Source organism: Erythrolamprus reginae, chromosome 2, assembly GCF_031021105.1.
Source record: "Erythrolamprus reginae isolate rEryReg1 chromosome 2, rEryReg1.hap1, whole genome shotgun sequence".
Lineage (NCBI taxonomy): Eukaryota > Metazoa > Chordata > Lepidosauria > Squamata > Dipsadidae > Erythrolamprus > Erythrolamprus reginae.
Window position 1 is genome coordinate 312,375,671 of NC_091951.1, and position 21,334 is coordinate 312,397,004.

Genomic DNA, 21,334 nt, shown 5'->3' on the forward strand with positions numbered 1-21,334 from the left:
TTGCCTCCCAAGGACAATCCCATCTGTCCGTCCATTACCCTGGGGGGGGAATTATTGACCCCCTCAGAGAGGGTCCGCAACTTGGGCGTCCTCCTCGATCCACAGCTCACATTAGAAAACCATCTCTCAGCTGTGGCGAGGGGGGCATTTGCCCAGGTTCGCCTGGTGCACCAGTTGCGGCCCTATCTGGACCGGGACTCATTGCTCACAGTCACTCATGCCCTCATCACCTCGAGGTTCGACTACTGTAATGCTCTCTACATGGGGCAACCTTTGAAAAGTGTTCGGAAACTTCAGATCGTGCAGAATGCAGCTGCGAGAGCAGTCATGGGCTTACCCAGGTATGCCCATGTTTCACCATCACTCCGCAGTCTGCATTGGCTGCCGATCAGTTTCCGGTCACAATTCAAAGTGTTGGTTATGACCTTTAAAGCCCTTCATGGCATTGGACCAGAATATCTCCGAGACCACCTTCTGTCGCACGAATCCCAGCGACCGATTAGGTCCCACAGAGTGGGCCTCCTCCGGGTCCCATCAACTAAACAATGTCGGTTGGCGGGCCCCAGGGGGAGAGCCTTCTCTGTGGCGGCACCCACTCTCTGGAAGCAACTCCCCCCGGAGATCAGAACTGCCCCTACTCTTCCTGCCTTCCGTAAACTTCTCAAAACCCACCTTTGCCGTCAGGCATGGGGAAACTAAACATCTCCCCCTGGGCCTGCTGAATTTATACATGGTATGCTTGTGTGTGTGTATGTTAGTATAGGGTTTTTTTTAAACTTTTAATATTTTAATTAATTGGATTATGTATTGGATTGTTTTTCACTTGTTGTGAGCCGCCCCGAGTCTTCGGAGAGGGGCGGCATACAAATCCAAATAATAAATAAAATAAATAAATAATAAATAAATAATAAATAATAAAGATTGTTGGGCACAATATGCTGACATTGCAAACTGCCCAAAGAATGCTATAAAGCACCATGGAGTGGTATTTAAGTCTTACATGCTATTGCTAATTGCTATATTGGATATTTGGATGTACAGTGTCTCTGCATGGGAACGATAGCTTTAATATACAGTTAGGTCTTGCTGAATGTTGCAGGTGTTCCTTTTATGTTTCCACTACATGTTTTAAGCCCTTTAGGCATCTATTATGAAAAAGAACTTTGCTATTTACTCTTGTTCAATAGATATAAAAAGGAAATACGAACACTGTAAATGTCAGAATTAAACTTTGTTCTGGAACAATTCCCATGAAGAAATGTCAGACCTGTGCTTAGCACTAACAGGTGTTTTAAAATTGTTTTGAAGCTTTTAAGTTCTCAATTTCTGAAGTAAGATCAGGATTTACAACAATAAAAGTATATACCTAGATTTAAACCTTGGAATTATTTATGGTGTTTTGTTCTAAAGTTTTTGGTACATTCAATCCTAAAATAGTATAAAAAAGAGTGCAATTTTATGCAATTTTTTACAAATTCTTCTGAGTATCAAGATCTTCATATAGTCTTTAGGATTATGGGGATTGCTTCTTCTAATCTAAAAAAAAAGATTTTATTATGGTATCTTATTACCATTACTCTAGTAATATCTCCCCATTGTGTTATCCTTATAAAACTCCCATTACTTTTCAGACAACTATCATTAGTTGCACTAATTTAGCCGCTCTGAATCTTCGGAGAGAGACAGCATGCAAATCTAATAAATTATTATTAATTAGTGGCAAACTAAGAAATGGGAGAGCCAGATAAAGAAATTTATACAAAAATTAGTTCTTAAAATACCCAAAGACTTAATTACTTTTCCTAAAAGACTTTATACTTCTAGAAATAATTCTTCCAGAACCATCCATTGTTTAATATTGTATGATGTGTAGTAATTTCAGTATGCATCCAATAATTATTAGGAAATTGTTGTCTTAATCAGTGTAATTTGAAAAATCTAAAGTATTGTTGTGATTCAGCCTGAGGCTGCTCAGGGACCAGCTGTGTCTCTACTGGCTCCATGCCCGGAGGAGGATGACAGCGCAGAGGAGGGGGCTGAACAGTCGGACGGGGGAGAGGAAAATCAGGAATGGGATGGAGAACAGCATGGGGGGGGGCTCTCCCCAGCCAGTAGCTTGGAGTCATTAGGTGATGACGCACAAGCTGTCACTGACATGAGACAGCGACGTTCAGAGCAATGAAAGGAGCAGTTAAAGAGATATTTTCACCATTGAAGTAGAAACAGCTGGGTTTGGGTGTGGTCCTCATCAGTAGGGTTTAAAAGGCAGGCAAGCCCTTTAAGCCATGTGGAGTGTTATCAGCTTGGCGTGGCGTTATCCTGTCTTGTTTCTCGGCGTCTCTGTTCCTGGCTTGTGGCCCAGCAGCTTTGGAAGATCCGTGGGAGGTATAGGTCTGCTATCTACAGCTTTGGCTTGGCAGCAAGAATTCTGTATTGCTGCATGGACTTTTGGCCTTCGTGAATATATCTGAAGATACAGCATTTTCCTGTTTGTAAGGACATTTTCTGTTACCTGTGTTTTTCTTGGATTTTCTAAAACTGCCTTTGCCTTTTACCAGTGTGTCTGGCTTCTCTTTTTGGGTTGGTATTGGCTTCTGGAGTGACCCAGACAGAACAAGTATACAACCTAGTAAGAAATTAGCTTTGCTAATAAATCAGCATGTTGATTTGATACATATACCTTGTTTTCCTGAAAATAAGAGCCTGTCTTATATTTTTTTGAACCCTGATAGAAGCGCTTGGCCTTATTGCCATGCATTCAAAAACCTGATTGGGCTTATTTTCAGGGGATATCTTATTTTGAGGGAAATGGTATCTTGAGTATTACGCATAAATTCAGTTCTTTCAGATCTAAGTCCATTATATACAACCTGCTCTAGATGATAAATTGATGTACAAGGGGTCAGTAAATCTGTCATAACAACATGAAAGAAATTATATGTAACATATGCTGGTAATCACAAACAGCTTTTTCAGATTTGTATAACAAGATTATGCAGTATAAAATCATTGTAGAATTATTACAGTTTCCTTTGTGTATTTTCTGATACACCCACAGCCACTGGCAATGTGAAAGATAACGTGTGTTCTGAAATGATTAAATTGTTTTGTTTCCAACCTCGAGTACAACTCTGTTGGGGAGTTATAAGATAACATGAAAAGGGTTTGTGGAAAATATTTAAATAAATGCAGTCAAACTTCAGTAAAAGCCTCTGATTAAAAAATTGGATAATGGAAAAACTGAAAAAGGCATTTAATATCCAATTAAGATAAATTATATTTGAAAGGGAAGGCTATTGTATTTACTCTCTGCAAATTTTTTTATTTTATTTTATTTATTTGCCAAAATGTGTAAAAGATAACAGGTATGGTACAAACAAAAACAAGCACCGTAGATCAGTGTTTCCCAACCAGTGTGCCGTGGCACTAGTGTGCCGCGAGACATGTGCCGCGAAGAAGGAAGCTCAGCTTCTGGTCTCGCAACTTTTTGCTGAGAGTATGAAGAGCAAAAAGTTGTGAGACCGGAAGCTGAGCTTCCTTCTTTGTGCCTTCCAAGTTTTCCGGCAGCTGAAGCGCCCCACCCGGCTGGAGCTTCCCTGGCGGCTGCGGCAGCAGGTGACTACCCTGCTGCCGCCCCACGGCTACTGCCCAATGCCACTGCTGTGGCGTGCTGTATGAGAAAGAGAGAGAGAAAGAGAGAGATAGCAAGAGAGGGAGAGAGAGGGAGAGAGGGGGGGTAAAGAAACAGAAAGAAAGCAAAAAAAAGAGAAAGAGAGATAGCAAGAAAGAGAAAGAGAGGGGGAGAAAGAGAGAAAGACAGCAAGAGAGAGATAGAGAGAAAGAGAGAGGGAGGAGTGTGAGGGAAAGACAGAGGGAGGGAAGGAGGGAGAGAGAAAGAGAGCAAAAAGAGGAAGGAAGGGAGAAACAAAGGGATGGGGAGAGAGAGGGAAAGAAAGAGGAAGGAAGGGAGAGAAAGAGGGAGAGAGAAATAGAGCGAAAGGGAGGGAGATTTTTTTTTGTCCAAACTTTTTTTAGCCCCCCTCTCCCCCCGCTCAATGTTCCCCAGGATTTTGTAAATGTGAATAATGTGCCGCGGCTCAAAAAAGGTTGGGAAACACTGCAGTAGATATAGCTAAATTTGGACAGTAGGACAGGGACAGTAGGCACAATGGTGCGCGTCCCTTACAGACCTCTTATGAATGGGGTGAGGAATATTCAAAAATATTTGCCCTCTGTACTGAATGATGAAGAGAATAACTATTTTTCAATGATTCAATAGTTTCAAACCACTATTTTAAAATGAAACCAAATCAAAAATTTTAATTTGTTATACTTTCATTAAAGTATTAGTTACGAATTGAGGCAAATAAAAGATTTGAATATGCCTTTCTTACCAAAATTTGCTACATTGTTTCATTTTATTCTTAAATTTTAATTATAGTTGACAACTGTTTTACTGCTAGTTTTATTTTTTCCTTTAGATTATTAAGGTCAACTGTAAGAGCAGTTTCAGTCATAACATTCAATTTAAATGAAAAAACGTAATACACAATGAATAAAATTTCATTTATTTTCAATACTCTTTGGGACAGTGGTGAAATTCTAATTTTTTTTACTACTGGTTCTGTGGGCGTGGCTTGCTGGACATGCTGTGCCATGATGGGCAAGCCTTGAGAGCTGAGGTGGCACAGTGGTTAGAGTAGAGCACTGCAGACTACTTCAGCTAACTGCTAGCTGTAATTCAGCAGTTCAAATCACACCACCGGCTCAAGGTTGATTCAGCCTTCTATCCTTCCGAGGTGAGTAAAATGGGTACCAAGATTGTTGGGGGGAATATGCTGATTCTGTAAACTGTTTAGAGAGGGCTGTAAAAGAACTTTGAAGCAATATATAAGTCTAAATGCTATTGCTATGCCTTAGTGGGCGTGGCAGGAGAAGGGTAGTGCAAAATCTCCATTCCCACCCCACTCGGGGCCAGCCACGGATCATGTTTGCTGGTTCTCCAAACTACTCAAAATTTCCACTACCCATTCTCCAGAACCTGTCAGAACTGCTGGATTTCATCCGTGCTTTGGGGAAAATATGTATTTGTGTTAAAAACTTGGGTTTGCTTAGGGTAAGAACCAGTGTGCTTTCAAGGGTGTTTTGAGAATATGTTAAACATTGCAGTTGCAGCTGACCCCCAGGTTGAGAATGACTGCTCTATGTGGACACTTTTGTCCTAGGAAATTAAATAGAGAAAAGTCAAAATGGGATATAAAAGTAAAGTTTTCTTCAAGTCAAGCTTGACACTTGAAATACCCATTTTATTTCGTTGGGAAAATATAGGGGTGACTTATACTGTCTTCTGGGGTTTTTCTTGGCATTGTTAAAAAATTAAGCTCAACTTGTATTGTTTGTTTTAAAGCCAGTTGCCCATTACTTCTCTTTGCATAAGTATCCTCTGTGGAAAAACTGGATAGTAAAGGAGAAAGATGTCTGTCTTCAACAGACCTTAAACTGGAATAGAATAACAGACTGGCAGAAATGTCAAAACTGACAGAGATGTCAAAAACTGTACAATCTCTACATAAACTAAAATAATTGATTTAAGACTCCCCCATCTGCCCCGCTCCTATGAAAATCTGTTTTTGCTAACAGTTGGAAATTCCACAGAAGGAACAGATTCTAATGACAAATAAACTTTTGAATGTTTGGGAACTATTTTGAGGGTGGGGGAAAGGTCTTAACAGCTTTGTGCTACCCCACCCCCAAAGCCACATTATAAATATCATAGAATACACGAAGACATTTTAAGCATTGACTCTATATTTTAAAAATGTGTGGTACAGTGGTACCTCTACTTAAGAACTTAATTTGTTCTGTGACCAGGTTCTAAAGTAGAAAAGTTTGTAAGTAGAAGCAATTTTTTCCCATAGGAATCAATGTAAAAGCAAATAATGCATGCAAACCTATTAGGAAAGAAATAAAGGCTCAGAATTTGGGTAGGAGAATCAGGAGGAAGAAGAGGAGGAAGAAAGTTGCTGCCAAAGGAAGAAGGTGAGGGGAGGGGAATAAAAAAAATCCAAAACCTTAAGCCTTTTTAGAAAAAGAGGGACTCTGAGGGAGCACACCCGACACAAGGCTGTCTCCCATACACTGCACCAGAGAGAGAAACCCAGGAGGCATGACAGGAAACTGGCCGGGCTTTTGTGCCACTCTCAAATTTCCTGGGAAATTTTTCCGGGCTCGGGTTCTTAAGTAGAAAATGGTTCTTAAGTAGAGGCGTTCTTAGGTAGAGGTACCATTGTATATGCTTCTCAACTTCACGTTTTGGGTACAGTAAAATCTACAATAATATAAAACTGAGCAGCTTAGATCAGTGATGGTGAACCTTTTAGACACCGAGTGTCCAAACTGCAGCACATGGACATGCCCACACTGAAAGGTGCACATGCACAGACATGCATGTGTCAATGCATGGACATGAGCAAATGTGTGCATGTGCAGACTGAATGTGTGTATATACATTAATGTGCGCACATATACACGTGCAGCAGAGACCCAAAGACCAGTTGGCCGGTGGAAGACGGGACATCCCAATGGCAGCACTGCAAGAAGTAAGATCTTTTTCTTTCATGAACTTCTGTTTCATCATTTAAGGAAACAAGCTCACAAAGAAAACAACACAGAGATTTGACCTTAGGCGACAGCATGCGTGCCAGCAGAGACGGCTCTGTGTGCCACCTCTGGCACATGTGCCATAGTTTCTCCAAAGTCAGGCAAAGTCAGTTCTTCTATGACTTGTGGACTTCAACTCCCAGAATTCCTGAGGCAATCATGCTAGTTCAGGAATTCTGGGAGTTGAAGTCCACATGTCACAGAAGAACCAACTTTGCCTATCCCTGGCCAAAATTGATGAAAACATCCATTCAATAAATACAATTGTGCTCCATCAGTGATAGAAATTTACAATTCAACTTAATTACATTTTTTCCCACTCAGTCTAAAGCCTAAATATATTGTTGACTGGGCTGTTTTATTTGTCCTTTTTATATTCCTACGGCTTTTCTGAATTCAGAATTTTGTGGCTCCAATATATCATAAAAAACTCTACATTTATCAAAGCTGCGTCTGATGAAGAGTAAATCATCTACGGAATATTCATCATCTTTTCCCGTCCAAATGGTTAACGTGTACCTGGAAGAAGAGTCACCAAAGTTGAATTATTTCACAGATATCTAAAATATCTAACACATATTTACCTATCTACTTATCAAAAATAGGTATCGCAATAGAAGTAAATGCCAAAACTTCAGTTGTGTTATGTTATTTTCACATAGTGATGGTTCTACCAAATGAAAGCTTTCTGAGGAAAGTATTTCACTGAATCCACATGGCATAAAGTCCTACAAGGCATCGGACCAGAATACCTCTGGAACTGTTTCCTGGCGCACGAATCCCAGCGACCGATAAGGTCCCACAGTTGGCCTTCTCTGGGTCCCGTTGACTAAACTGTCAGCTGGCGGGCCCCAGGGGAAGAGCTTTCTCTGTGGTGGCCCCGGCCCTCTGGAATCAACTCCCCCAGAGATCAGAACTGCCCCCACCCTCCTTGCCTTTCGTAAGTTACTAAAGACCCACCTTTGTTGCCAGGCATGGGGGAACTAAGATACCCCCAGGCTTACATAGTTTACGCATGGTGTGATTGTGTTGTATGGTTTTAATGTTGGGTTTTTTAGATGTTTTTAATACAGTGTTCCCTCAATTTTCGCGGGGGATGCGTTCCGAGACAGCCTGCGAAAGTTGAATTTCCGCGAAGCAGAGATGCGGAAGTAAATACACTATTTTTAGCTATGAACAGTATCACAAGCCCTCCCTTAACACTTTAAACCCCTAAATTACAATTTCCCATTTCCCTAGCAACCATTTAGATTATTACTCACCATGTTTATTTATTAAAGTTTATTTTAATTTTTTTTTATTAAAGGTGGATGAAAATTTGGCAATGACATATGACATCATCGGGCAGGAAAAACCGTCGTATAGGGGAAAACAACCACAAAGTATTTTTTAATTAATATTTTTGAAAAACCATGGTTTTGCGAAGTTTGAACCCGTGAAAATCGAGGGAACACTGTATTAGATTTGTTATACTGTTATTATTTTGTTGTGAGCTGCTCCGAGTCTACGGAGAGGGGCGGCATACAAATCTAATAAATTATTATTAATAATAATTATTATTATTCCTGATAGTTATATCATCAAAATTCATGAATCTACTGAAATAAAAAAGTGAGAAGTCTTATTAATATAATGATTGGTTTCAGACAATAATTTCCATCTTCATAAATGATGGGTCAGAGTTTTGAGGTAGGAGTAGCTTAAAGCCATAAGAAAGATGAGGTTGCATCATTTGGGCAAAAAGCTGGGGTTTCTTTGTGTTTGTGTTTACTAGTGATAATAATATAGTTGATGGATTTGGTATATTTCCCCTTGCAAAAATGGTGGTACCTTGCTATTAGTTTTCAGGATCTATAGTCAGATTCTGAAAACTATAAAAGGGGACTCAAGGATGGCTGATTGCTGATATAAGGTACAACAAGAATAGTAAATGAAAATGAAACATTAGTGTATTAGCAAAATCATATTTTATGTATGTGTGATTTATGTTTGTCTTGTATGTTGTTTTGCTTTTAACTTGGAAAATTGCAATAAAAATTATTTTAAAAAAGAAAATAAAAACTAAATATTCCTATATTAGCTTTGTTGAAGCAGACACTTTCTATTTTATTCATTTATTTTGAATCATTTTAAAAGTCTTATACATTATTAAAAAATCCAGTTAGTGAAAACCATACCTTTCTGATTGCTGTAGTAACCACAGAAGTTCAGATTTTGACCGACAAACCAAATCAGCTCTTACAGCAAATGTGATTGGCTGAGTACGATCTCTACATATTTTTGCCATTTCTTGTACCATGGCTAGACTGTAACCTAAACAAGGAACAAATGCTATAGTATTCGGATATGGAAGCTGAATTTATAAAAGTTAAACTGTCCACCTCTAATTAAAAACCCTTTTTTCTGGAATGAGAAGGAATAAGAAGAGATAAGGATGGGAAAGAGAAACTTTGATTTTTGCAAATTGCTGTTCTCTGCATTTAAAAAAGATAAGGTGTAACATAATTGAAAATATCCAGAGGACCGATTGTTTTTGTCAAAATGATGAATGTGCATAATTGCCACCCCACAAACTCTGTCCCTTTTGTACATGCAAGTGACAACACAGTAACATATTAGCTTGTGTCAATTCAGTACAACCCTCCTTATATTATTTTAACTCCCCTTGCCTTCATACAGATGCTGCTGTGTACATTTTTCAAAATATACTATATAGGTGAAGGCTTTATGCCTTGCTGTAGCCTTTGAAATTAATGTTACAGTTGTGAGATCAAAGAATCATTTTGAAATGGTAAATATCAGCCATATCAGATTGATATTTATTATTTATTTATTAAATTTCTATGCTGCCCTCCTGAAACTCAGGGAGACAACAGAGTAAATAGAAAATATGCAAGAAATCTAACATTTAAAATACTAAAAAACATCAATCTGAAATCACGTAAGAAAATCTGGCAAGAATCATGTTTTAAAACTATGTGCACATTTTGAAAATTGCATGAGTAAAGGAGATGGGGAATCATGATTGTAGTAATATTTTTTTCATCTTGGTTGTCCTCCAGGTGTTGAACCTTTATGTGCAGTGATCTCAGTATAAAAGATCACCTTTTATACAAATAGGTACCTAAAAATGTCTTGCCCTGATTGCAGGGCAAAATGAATTACACAGTATTATTTATAGATGAATTTAAAGCATTAGCACATATTTGCATTACCTGTATTGCATTTTGAATTAATTCTCCCAGTAGTCCATCCCAAAGATAAAGTTACATCTGGGAAAGATGATGTCACTGTGTCCAGGAATCCCTTTGCATCTACGGGGTGGTTTCCTTTTGGTCCTAGAAGTATGTCTGCATTAATCCAAACAGGTTGCTGAAGATGTAGATCTCCCAGAAGCTTCATTGAGGGATTCACAGCTTCTAGACTATAAACAAGCAATACATTTTAAAGTATCTGGTTAAAAAAAGGTATATTTTTCACTAATTATTTATTTATTTTATTTTATTAGATTTGTTTGCTGCCCCTTTCTGAAGATCAAAATACCAGAAATACAAATTTGGCAGGAAGAAATGTTTGGATTTTTTAAAAAAAGTTTTAAAATTGAGGGAAGAGTTAATGGTAAAATTGGGTGGTTTAAGCATGCAAATGATTTTTTAAAATCAGGACAATTCTCTTTTTTGTAACTTTTCTATTCTTAATGCCCACAAAGCTCCCCAATTGTTGGTTATGACCTATAAAGCCCTTCATGGCACCGGACCAGATTACCTCAGGGACCGCCTTCTGCTGCACAAATCCCAGCGACCAGTTAGGTCCCACAGAGTGGGTCTTCTCCGGGTCCCGTCAACTAAACAATGTCGCTTGGCGGGACCCAGGGGAACAGCCTTCTCTGTGGGGGCCCCGGCCCTCTGGAACCAACTCCCCCCAGAGATTAGAATTGCCCCCACCCTCCTTGCCTTTCGTAAACTCCTTAAAACCCACCTCTGTTGTCAAGCATGGGGGAACTGAAACATCTCCCCCTGCCTATGTAGTTTTTTGTGTATGATATGAAAGAGATACTCTTTCCCCCTAGGCCTTTACAATTTTATGCATGGTATGTCTGTATGTATGTTTGGTTTTTATAATAATGGGCTTTTAACTGTTTTTAGTATTGGATTATTATTATATGCTGTTTTATTATTGCTGTTAGCCGCCCCGAGTCTCCGGAGAGGGGTGGCATACAAATCCAATAAATAAATAAATAAATAAATAAATAAATAATAATAATAAAAAAAAACCATCCCAATTACTTTGCATTTAATATGTAGCAATAAATCTTGACACAAGAGTTTCAATATCCATATACAGGAACTTGTTTATACCAAACTTCTATCAAAATGGCACAGGTAGGTATGTTGGTTTATTGCAAACAAGGGAATATCCAATGACCCTGGAGATTATACAGACATAGCAAGACAAAGAGATGTACACACACAATATCAAAACATTAAGTTTGATGCTGGCAAAGGAAGGAACAGGGATTTCTTTTTATTCATGTATGCTTACTCTGGAATTTAAATTTTAAGATGTTTTTCTTGGTTTTGGCTTCCAGATTCATTAATTCTTCATTAACAGAGAGAGAGAGAGAGAGAAAGAGAAAGAGAAGGCAGTAGTAAAAAAGCAATTAGTGGAAAATAGTTTCAGTGTTATAGCACCCTCTACTGATCAGGGGAAAAAAGATTGATTGAAATAACAAAATTTTGCTGTTATTTTATTTCATTTTCTTTATCAAGTTTTTAAAATTAACAAAATAATGAAATAGCAAATAAAGATTATAAGAATAAGATAAAAGAACTTGTGCAGTGAGGCTGTCAATTTGTCACATGGAGCTGTCTAGTCCTTAAGGTGAGACATGATTACCGAGCCACCCAGAGTCCACGGAGAGAGGCGTCATGCAAATAAAATAAAATAAAATAAATAAATAGAAACATCTTTTATTTGTAGTGTCATTTATTCTAATTATTGCCAACATTTTATTGTGAATTATTTCAAAATACATTAAATAATAGACAAATACTGACAGTGGCGGTATTTATTTACCTAAAGAGTTAAGCAGAATAACCACAGGTAAACAAAAAAGCAGTGAGAATAGGAGCAACTTCTGACTTCCTGCTAGCTTCTCCGCTGATTTTGCTTGTGGGAAGTTGGCAAGGAGCTTTGAAAATCATAATCACGTGACTGTGGATGCCTATGGCAGCACTGCCACAGCCAGAAGTTTGTGAATACATCTTACACAAAAGAATGTTATAATAAAAATAATCCACATTTACAATTTTTGAATGGAAAGATAAGAGACAAGAATTGGATCAAGTGAAGTAACTACAGCAGTACCTCTACCTACAAACACCTCTACTTACAAACTTTTCTAGATAAGAACCGTGTGTTCAAGATTTTTTTGCCTCTTCTCAAGAACCATTTTCCACTTACAAACCTGACTCTCCGAAACTGTAACTGGAAAAGGCAGGGAGAAGCCTCTGTGGGGCCTCTCTACGAATCTCCTGGAAGGAAACAGGGCCAGAAAAGGCAGGGAGAAGCCTCCATGGGGCCTCTCTAGGAATCTCCTGGGAGGAAACAGGGCCTCTACCCTCCCTGTGGTTTCCCCAATCGCACACATTATTTGCTTTTACATTGATTTCTATGGGAAACATTGTTTCTTCTTACAAACGTTTCTACTTAAGAACCTGGTCATGGAATGAATTTAGTTCGTAAGTAGAGGTACCACTGTGTTTATATGAATGTTCTAGATATGTGTACAGAATCATTAAATGAATTATTTGCTGGTGTTGTATTGTAAAATATATTAAATACTTGCCATAAGGGTAATCATTTGCAAAATTTTGGCATTAGCCAACTATCTTATTTTAGCTTTTTATTACTAGAGTTTCTTTCAGCACTTTAATGATAGGCCCTGCAGGGTAATACTAAAAATATAATTCTTGGCATTCTTATGGAGATGTCATTAGACTTCATAATATTTGTGTTGGTAACTGTTTGATCAAAATTCCTTATTCAACAATATTGTGATTATTTAAAGTCCAAAATGTAGGTGTGTATACTTTCCAAATTACCTTTTAAAATCAAGCTTGATCCCTTTGTTGGTGTTTTTAATTTCGTTTAACCATTCTTTGAGTGTATTATCACTGTTTGTTTCAGGCGGATGAGCCATGACTGGGTGATTATCATAAAGAAGGACATCTGCTTCTATCATGTGAGCAGGGCCTATTAATTTCCAAAACAAGGAAACAAAGAATAGCAATAATGTTATCATATCTAAAAAGCCATTTGTAGCAAAGTGTTTATTTTCTTCTACTTCTATATCACATGAGAACTGATAAAAGGAGCTATGTGGAACTCACAACCTATTAAAGAGTCATGGAGATAAATCAGCTCGAGAATTATCAGAAAAACTGCATCTCTCAAATTTATTGTCACCTTTTACGCACTTGGGTTATTATATGAACTAAAGAACGTAAAAATAATTTCTCTCTCCAATGAATATGTGTACATTACTTGTGTTCTCTGTTGGGGAAAACTTAGAAAAACGTAAAATATGAACTTTAAACATCTACTGTGTTAAAATACAAATAGTAAAAGAATTAGAATTTGCTCAGTGGGCAACTATAAGGGAGGAAAAGAACTAGTGTTCTGTCTGCTTTCGGTATCAAATCATATAATTTCTGTTTTTAGAGCAACTGGTTTAGTTGCTTATGTCATGTCCAAGTCCAAAAACAACACGGTGAAATCCAGTAAAGTACAATTCTTTATTTACTTATCCTGAATCTCTTCCTCCCTCTCCTATCCAGTTCAGAACTCTGCAGGTTCTTATTTTGGGCTTATTTGTACTCTTTGGCAGTGACTTCACCGAGGAATGCATTGCTTTTCGAGCCAGTCGGCTGTTCGCTTTTTCTTCCTTGGAAGATTGCTGTGGTGAGGGAGTTAGTGTGATGTTCATTTGCTTTGGTAACAATTTTGGATTCAGTCTGCTCAATTTGAAATATGAAATATATAACACAGAGGGTGGATTTGCAGAACATACTAATCAAGAAATTAGTGAAATTAACATGTTCGCTACAGAGTGAAATAGTGAAATTAACATCGTCGCTACAGACCACACCAAGACAACTAGACACAAGAACAATTTTTTCCTGAATACCATCACTGTTAAACAAATAATTCCCTCAACTCAGTCAAACTATTTACTAAGTCTGCACTACTATTACTACTAGCTTTTTCTTATCATTCCTATCACCAACTTCCTCCAACTTACAACTATATGTGCACCAGTTGCGGCCCTACCTAGACCGGGACTCACTGCTCACAGTCACTCATGCCCTCATCACCTCGAGATTCAATGCTCTCTACATGGGGCTACCTTTGAAAAGTTTTCGGAAACTTCAGATCGGGCAGAATGCAGCTGCGAGAGCAATCATGGGCTGCCCTAAGTATGCCCATGTTACACGAACACTCTGCAGCCTGCATTGGTTGCTGATCAATTTCTGGTCACAATTCAAAGTGTTGGTTATGACCTATAAAGCCTTTCATGGCATCTGACCAGAATATCTCCGGGACCGCCTTCTGCTGCACGAATCCCAGCGACCGATTAGGTCCCACAGAGTTGGCCTTCTCCAGGTCCCGTCAACTAAACAATGTCGTTTGGCAGGCCCCAGGGGAAGAGCCTTCTCTGTGGCAGCCCCGACCCTCTGGAACCAGCTCCCCCCAGAGATTAGAACTGCCCCCACCCTCCCTGCCTTTCGTAAGCTCCTTAAAACCCACCTTTGCCATCAGGCATGGGGGAATTGAATCATCTCCCCCGGGCCTATACAATTTAAGTATGGTATGTCTGTGTATATGTATGCTTTAATAACGGGGATTTTAATGTTTTCTTTTTTAACCGTTAAAATTATTAGATTTGTTATGGACTGTTTTCTATTGTTGTTGTGAGCTGCCCCGAATCTACAGAGAGGGACGGCATACAAATCTAATAAATGAATGAATGAATGAATGAATGACTGTAACTTGTTGCTTGTATTAAGATTTTTTATTAATATTGTTTCCTCATTGCTTATTTGACCCCTGTGACAATCATTAAGTGTTGTATGTTATGATTCTTGACAAATGTATCTTTTCCTTTTATGTACACTGAGAGCATATGCACCAAAGACAAATTCCTTGTGTGTGCAATCACACTTGGCCAATAAAGAATTCTATTTTATTATGATGTTCCAAATTGGGATTAATTTTCACTCAATGGATTGTATAATTAGAGAAAATTAGATCGAGTGAACTATGTTTACCTTAACCTTGACTAAAATTGTTATGTGAATTGTTCTGCCGGGCTTCTCGGCACGAGCCCTCAATTAAGTTCAAAGGTAGGAATTCAGACACACACAGTTGTAAGTCAATAACACTGTTTTTTATCGAAAGTAAAAGAGGAACCACACACACTTTTACTCAGGCAAAATGCTCACCTTCAAAGCCACCGCCTTAAGTGCTGTGAAGAACAATAAACAAACACAAAACAGATAACAAGCAGTTGTGAAGACGTCACAGCCACTCTCCTTCAAGAGTTCGCAAAGTCACAAGCTTGACTATGATTTAGTTCAAAAGTCCTGGAAACTTTTCAGAGAGTCCTTGTAGAATCCCGATAAAAAACACAAGTCCTCCTTTACCGAACTGATAAACTTCCATACTCAGAGGCCCAAACGCTGACTATTTAACAGCAGCCCAATTAGTCTAATTACACCCAGCCACAGGTGATCTATCGTAGTATTTGCGCAGTTGCTCTTTCCTAGACATTGCTCTGCGCCTGTGTACATCAATGAATGTCTCTCCTTCCAAATCCAGTGATGATAACAATGATGAATGACTCAGGGGGTGACTACCTAATGGGTTGTCTGCCATTACCCCCTCTGAGGATCCCATTTCACTTCCACTATCTGCTTCAGACACTTCGCTGTCAGAAGCAGTCAGCAATAAAACTGGCCTCTGACCCTGGGAGAATTCACCCACATCCACCCCCACAGTCCTTGGGGCAGGAGCTGGCCCAGAGCCAACCACAACAGTGAATAAGCCACATTGTCATCTGAACTTTTTGCCTGGAAAAAGATTAATGGTAGGGCCATGATGGCAAACCTACGGTACGCTTGCCAGAAGTAGCACGCAGATGCCTCTATTGCCATGCACACCATCACCAGTTGCTCTTCTGATTTACGATGACCACATGTGGCCGGCCAGCGCACGAATGCATGCAGCCAGCTGGTCTTCACACATGCTGGAGTGCTGGAAACCTGAGGACTAGGTGGCCAGTGTGTGAATGCATGCCAGCCACTTGGTCTTCTGATTTCCAGCCCTCTGGAGTGAGTGTTTTTGCACATTCCGGCTTGGGCACTCAAGGCCAAAATTTTTTACCATCACTGTGATAGCATATTTAACTATATAACACATATGAATGAATAAATACATTAAGCAAAATGGAATAAAAGCACTGTACATTGTACGATTATATTTTTCAGATTTTATTTTGAAGCATATATATATTTTCCTGAGGATACTGCCAGGAAATTCAGTATCTCTATAAGAGATCACTTTTAAAAAAAAATATGTTACCCACTAAAAAACCCAACCCTTGCCACCTCCATCAAACTAAATTCAATGCTCTTGTGATTTAACTCTGCTCTGCTTTTTTAGAATTACTGAAATAAATACTGTTATATTATGAAGTACACAATAAAAATAAATAAATTTACCTACCTGGGTTACAATCAAGTATTATTTTCTAAAACTTACTCTGTATTGCCTCTTTCATGTGTTGCTTGCTGTTTGCTCTGTGATACCAAATGATTTCAGCTCCATCTCTTGTTTTAATTTGCTTGCTATTCAGAAAATAATCTAATATATTTTGACTCCAAAAACCTATATGGAAAACAGTGGCAGGAATAATTTCACACAAGAGACCTGGTTGTTTAATTTCTGTTCTATTTTCTATTAATTTATTTCTACTTCCTCAGAGAGCAGTATCAGAATCAATGGGTTAAAATGACTTCCAGGTTGTATGAGCTGTCAGTCGGTGGAACAGGTTGTCACATGATACCATGAATTTTCTTTCACTAAATCTCAATTGTTATCTGTAAGAGATGCTTTAGCATTTCAAACTCAGCACTTTTAAAATGGGTGAATTTAGCCACTAGAATTCCCTAGCTGGAATGCTGAAAGTTGAAGTCTCTCCAACTTCAGGTTGGAGAAACAGTGTGGGAGCAGATCTTTCACATCCTCTAGGGCAGGGTCCCATCATTATAGGATCCATAAGATCTGCAGTACAAAGTTTTAATCTCAGGAACAATGAATGATACTTGAAACTCTGCTTTAGCCCTGAAAACACAAAGATAGATTACAGATTGTAAGGGAGCTTGTAGGCAATCTAGTCCAACCTCTCCCTCCCAAGCAGGAGTCCCTACACCAGTGATGGCGAACCCATGGCATGGGTGCAACAAGTGGCACACAGAGCCATATCTGCTAACACACAAGCCATTGATTGATTGATCTATCTATCTATCTATCTATCTATCTATCTATCTATCTATCTATCTATCTATCTATCTATCTATCTATCTATCTATCTATCTATCTATCTACAGTATTTGTATGCCGCCCCTCTCCGTAGACTCGGGGTGGCTCACAGCATACAATAAAACAATTCATGACAAATCTAATACACTTAAAAAACATTTATTATTAAACCAGACATACACACAGACATACCATACATAAATTGTATAGGCCCGGGGCAGAGGGGGGGGGGAATGCCTCAATTCCCCCATGCCTGACGGCAGAGGTGAGTTTTAAGGAGTTTACGGAAGGCAAGGAGGGTGGGGGCAGTTCTAATTTCCAGAGGGAGCTGGTTCCAGAGAGTCAGGGCCGCCACAGAGAAGGCTCTGTTGCCCTAGCTTAGCTCCAACATGCATGTGTGTGCCAGCCAGCTGATTTTTGGCTCACACAGAGACTCTGGGAGGACTTTGGCTTCTAGAAAACCTCTGGAAAGATGGAAGGCATTTTTATCTTCCTCCTGCTCCAGGGAATCCTTTGGAGCCTGGGGAGGGCAAAACATGAACCTACTGGGCCCATCAGAAGTTGGGCAACAGGCCATTTTCAGCCTCCAGAGGGTCTCTGGGGAGCGGGAGAAGCTGTTTTCACCCTCCCCAGGCATTAAATAATGGGTGTGGCCACTTATGCATGCACAATAGGGTGTGCCCATGCTCTTTCGACACCCGAAGAAAAAAAAGTTCACCATCACTGCCCTACACCATTTCAGACAGATGGCAGTCCAATCTCCCTTTGGAAGTTTCAAGTAGCTGCAGTCTGATCGGTTTCAAAGTTAGCAATATAAACTGGGAGAAAGAGAGGGAGGGAAGGAGGTGTCATAACGTATTCTCACTCTGGGCGTTGGGTGATGAAAATTTTGCCCATGCCTGGAGATGGAGAGGAGAAATGGAGCCAGTTTCCCTTGCTCAGTAGCAGGGGTATGGGCAGCCAAGATGAGTTCATCATGATCCCATATTATTGCTTCCTTTTAATGTTGAGGGGTAGATGTCTGCCTAAGCAAGGGGCTTTCAAGAGGTGAAAGCATCTTGCACTTCTTTTCCAGTCACTGCTGGGATGGTTGCATTATTTTGAGTTGTGTAATAAGTTGTTCTGCCACTTGGGGTATTTGGCTTTAATATAAGCCCAATAGAAACGAGAAAATGAAGGATCCTGGTTTAGCGATCAGATCGTAAGAGAAACTTCAGTAAGAGATCGTGTCAATTTGCTAACCAGAGCTGCTTCTGGGTAGCTCTATGCACGACGGCACCCTCTAGGGCAGGGGTCTCCAACCTTGACAACTTTAAGTCTGGAGGGCTTCAACTCCCAGAATTCCCCAGCCATCAAAGCTTTAACTTTAAGCCTAGAGGACTTCAACTCCCAGAATTCCCCAGTTCCGAAGCCTGGATGACTTTAACTCCCAGAATTGCCCAACCAGCAAAGCTTTAACTTTAAGCCTGGAGGACTTCAACTCCCAGAATTCCCCAGCCATCAAAGCTTTAACTTTAAGCCTAGAGGACTTCAACTCCCAGAATACCCCAGTCCCCAAGCCTGGATGACTTTAAGTCCCAGAATTGCCCAACCAGCAAAGCTTTAACTTTAAGCCTGGATGACTTCAACTCCCAGAATTCCCCAGCCCCCAAGCCTGGATGACTTCAACTCCTAGAATTCCCCAGCCCCCAAGCCTGGATGACTTCAACTCCTAGAATTCCCCAGCCCCCAAGCCTGGAGGACTTCAAGTCCCAGAATTTCCCAACCAGCAAAGCTTTAACTTTAAGCCTGGAGGACTTCAACTCCCAGAATTCCCCAGGCCCCAAGCCTGGATGACTTCGACTCCCAGAATTTCCCAACCAGCAAAGCTTTAACTTTAAGCTTGGAGGACTTCAACTCCCAGAATTCCCCAGACCCCAAGCCTGGATGACTTCGACTCCCAGAATTTCCCAACCAGCAAAGCTTTAACTTTAAGCTTGGAGGACTTCAACTCCCAGAATTCCCCAGGCCCCAAGCCTGGATGACTTCGACTCCCAGAATTTCCCAACCAGCAAAGCTTTAACTTTAAGCCTGGATGACTTCAACTCCCAGAATTTCCCAACCAGCAACGTTTTAACTTTAAGCTTGGAGGACTTCGACTCCCAGAATTCCCCAGCCAGCAAAGTCGAAGTCCTCCAGGCTTAAAGTTGCCAAGGTTGGAGAGCCATGTTCTATCTTGGGGACTCGAAGCCTAACTGGAAATGGAGAGCGGATACCTTCCACTTCGCCATGTGCGGACTTTCCGGCGCCCGGTCCTCCTCCACGTTCGTCCTCTTGCATGTCCGATCTTGGGTCTTATTCAGACCCCGGGTTGCCTTTGCTTTTTTTTTTCCTGAGGCGGGCAACCGGTTCTCTACGCGGCATTGAACGGGGGAGGGGGGGCTTTTCCCTCAGAGCGACGGCGAGGCTCGCTCTGGCATTTTGCCTGGCTGCTCTCTTAACGGCTCTGATCCGACCGCCTTCGAAATCTGCTGCGAGGGATTTTTATTATCCTGCAAAATCATCTAAATCAGCGAGAGTTAGAAACGATGGTTTCGCTTTGACGCCAGGCTTCCAGAGTGGCAGAATTGGCGGCATCTCTATGGTGCATCCGGCCTTAAATCCCGGCTCAGCCAGGAAGCTCCAGAGGGAGGCGCGCATGGCACCCGGTGCCTTTGTAGCTTTATGGGAATGTAGAAACTGAACCCTGAAGAAGCTTCTTATGCCCCAAATCCCATTTTTATATAAAAAAATGTGCTTCCTACTTGAAGATTAGCAAATGACGATCCCTATACAGTATTTCAAACACTAACCTGCAGTTCTAGGGAAATCTCACCTTGCTATTTGTAGGAGGGCGTTTTGCACGCACGTTTTCCAGTTTGTTTGTTTAATACTAGTTGAGAATTAAAAATGTCAGATACTACACAAATACCAGATGCCAGATACGGTTGTTGCAAAAGAATCAACGGACCCTGGATCCTATTGGTAGTGAATGTTTACATCTGTCACGCGGAATTGCGTTGGAGTGGCATGCGTGGTGATTCGACTGCTTGCTCTGTGGGTTTTTTAATTTGAGTTTTTATTGTTTAATATTTGACTTTTTTTAATTGTATTTTTATTATTGTAAGCCGCCCCGAGTCCCACTGGGATTGGACAGCATAGAAGTTGAATGAATGAATGAATATTTGATGAATACTGCAGATGGCAAGGGACAAAAATGTCTATTAGTTTTATAAAAGGTTTTAACTTTGAGGACAAGATGAAGGCAATGCATGTATAAGGTTACCTGCTTAGTGCATAAAACATACTATGTGATGATCAGGATGTAATAATATGGGATAGCTAAATGAGTCAAAAGTGGGAAAGGGGTGGATGGGTGATCTCTTAATTATTTAACTTATATCCATAATATATACAGTAATCCCTCTCTACTTCACGGTTCATCTTTCACAAATTTGCTATTTCACGGGTTTTCAAAGGGGGCTTAAATCCATGAAAAATGTTAAATCCATTAAAAATTCATAAAATTCTTCTATAGTACTACTGTACTAGGATATCACCTGTAGTTCCAGCTGAGAAACATTATACAATGACTGTTTAATGCAAAGGGTGGGTTTTAAAAGTCCAAATACTCGTTAAATACATATAATAATATCTTTCCTCTACTTCATGGAAATTCATTTTTCACGGGTGGTCTTAGAACGCATCCCCAGCAAAAAATGAGGGATCGCTGTAATCATATATGCCAGATTTGAAAAGCAATTGTAGTCAAATTTTATGGGAGAAACATCAACGTCAGATATAGCAATGCCTCTTGAATGGCTGGAAGCAGGGAATCCATTGTTGATAACAAAAAGAGGACAAAAACTCATGTTGCCTCAATATTAAAAATACTCAAGACAGTTAAGAGGCAACAGTAACTCAAGGCAAGTAGCTGAAGAAGTTTACTTAGAGAGGGATGATGATTCTAGATTTGAGAATATAGCTGGTACTTGGGACAAACTTGACGAATCTAAGTAAAGAGCAAAGACATCACATTGGCAACAAAGGTACA

General features: G+C 39.9%; 1 protein-coding gene across 1 annotated transcript in view; it reads right to left on the bottom strand.

Moving 5' to 3' along the window:
• FAM151B (family with sequence similarity 151 member B) overlaps positions 1 to 19,863 on the bottom strand; it is a 786,337-nt gene extending 766,474 nt beyond the window's left edge. The window contains exons 1-6 of the mRNA XM_070743102.1: positions 19,518 to 19,863; positions 16,483 to 16,608; positions 12,765 to 12,915; positions 9,876 to 10,084; positions 8,838 to 8,973; positions 6,099 to 7,179 (exon numbers count right to left, since the gene is read on the bottom strand). Coding sequence (XP_070599203.1) covers positions 7,032 to 7,179; positions 8,838 to 8,973; positions 9,876 to 10,084; positions 12,765 to 12,915; positions 16,483 to 16,608; positions 19,518 to 19,581 — 834 coding nt within the window. The 5' untranslated portion in view covers positions 19,582 to 19,863 and the 3' untranslated portion in view covers positions 6,099 to 7,031. The remainder of the gene's footprint in view (positions 1 to 6,098; positions 7,180 to 8,837; positions 8,974 to 9,875; positions 10,085 to 12,764; positions 12,916 to 16,482; positions 16,609 to 19,517) is intronic.
• Positions 19,864 to 21,334: the final 1,471 nt, after the last annotated feature.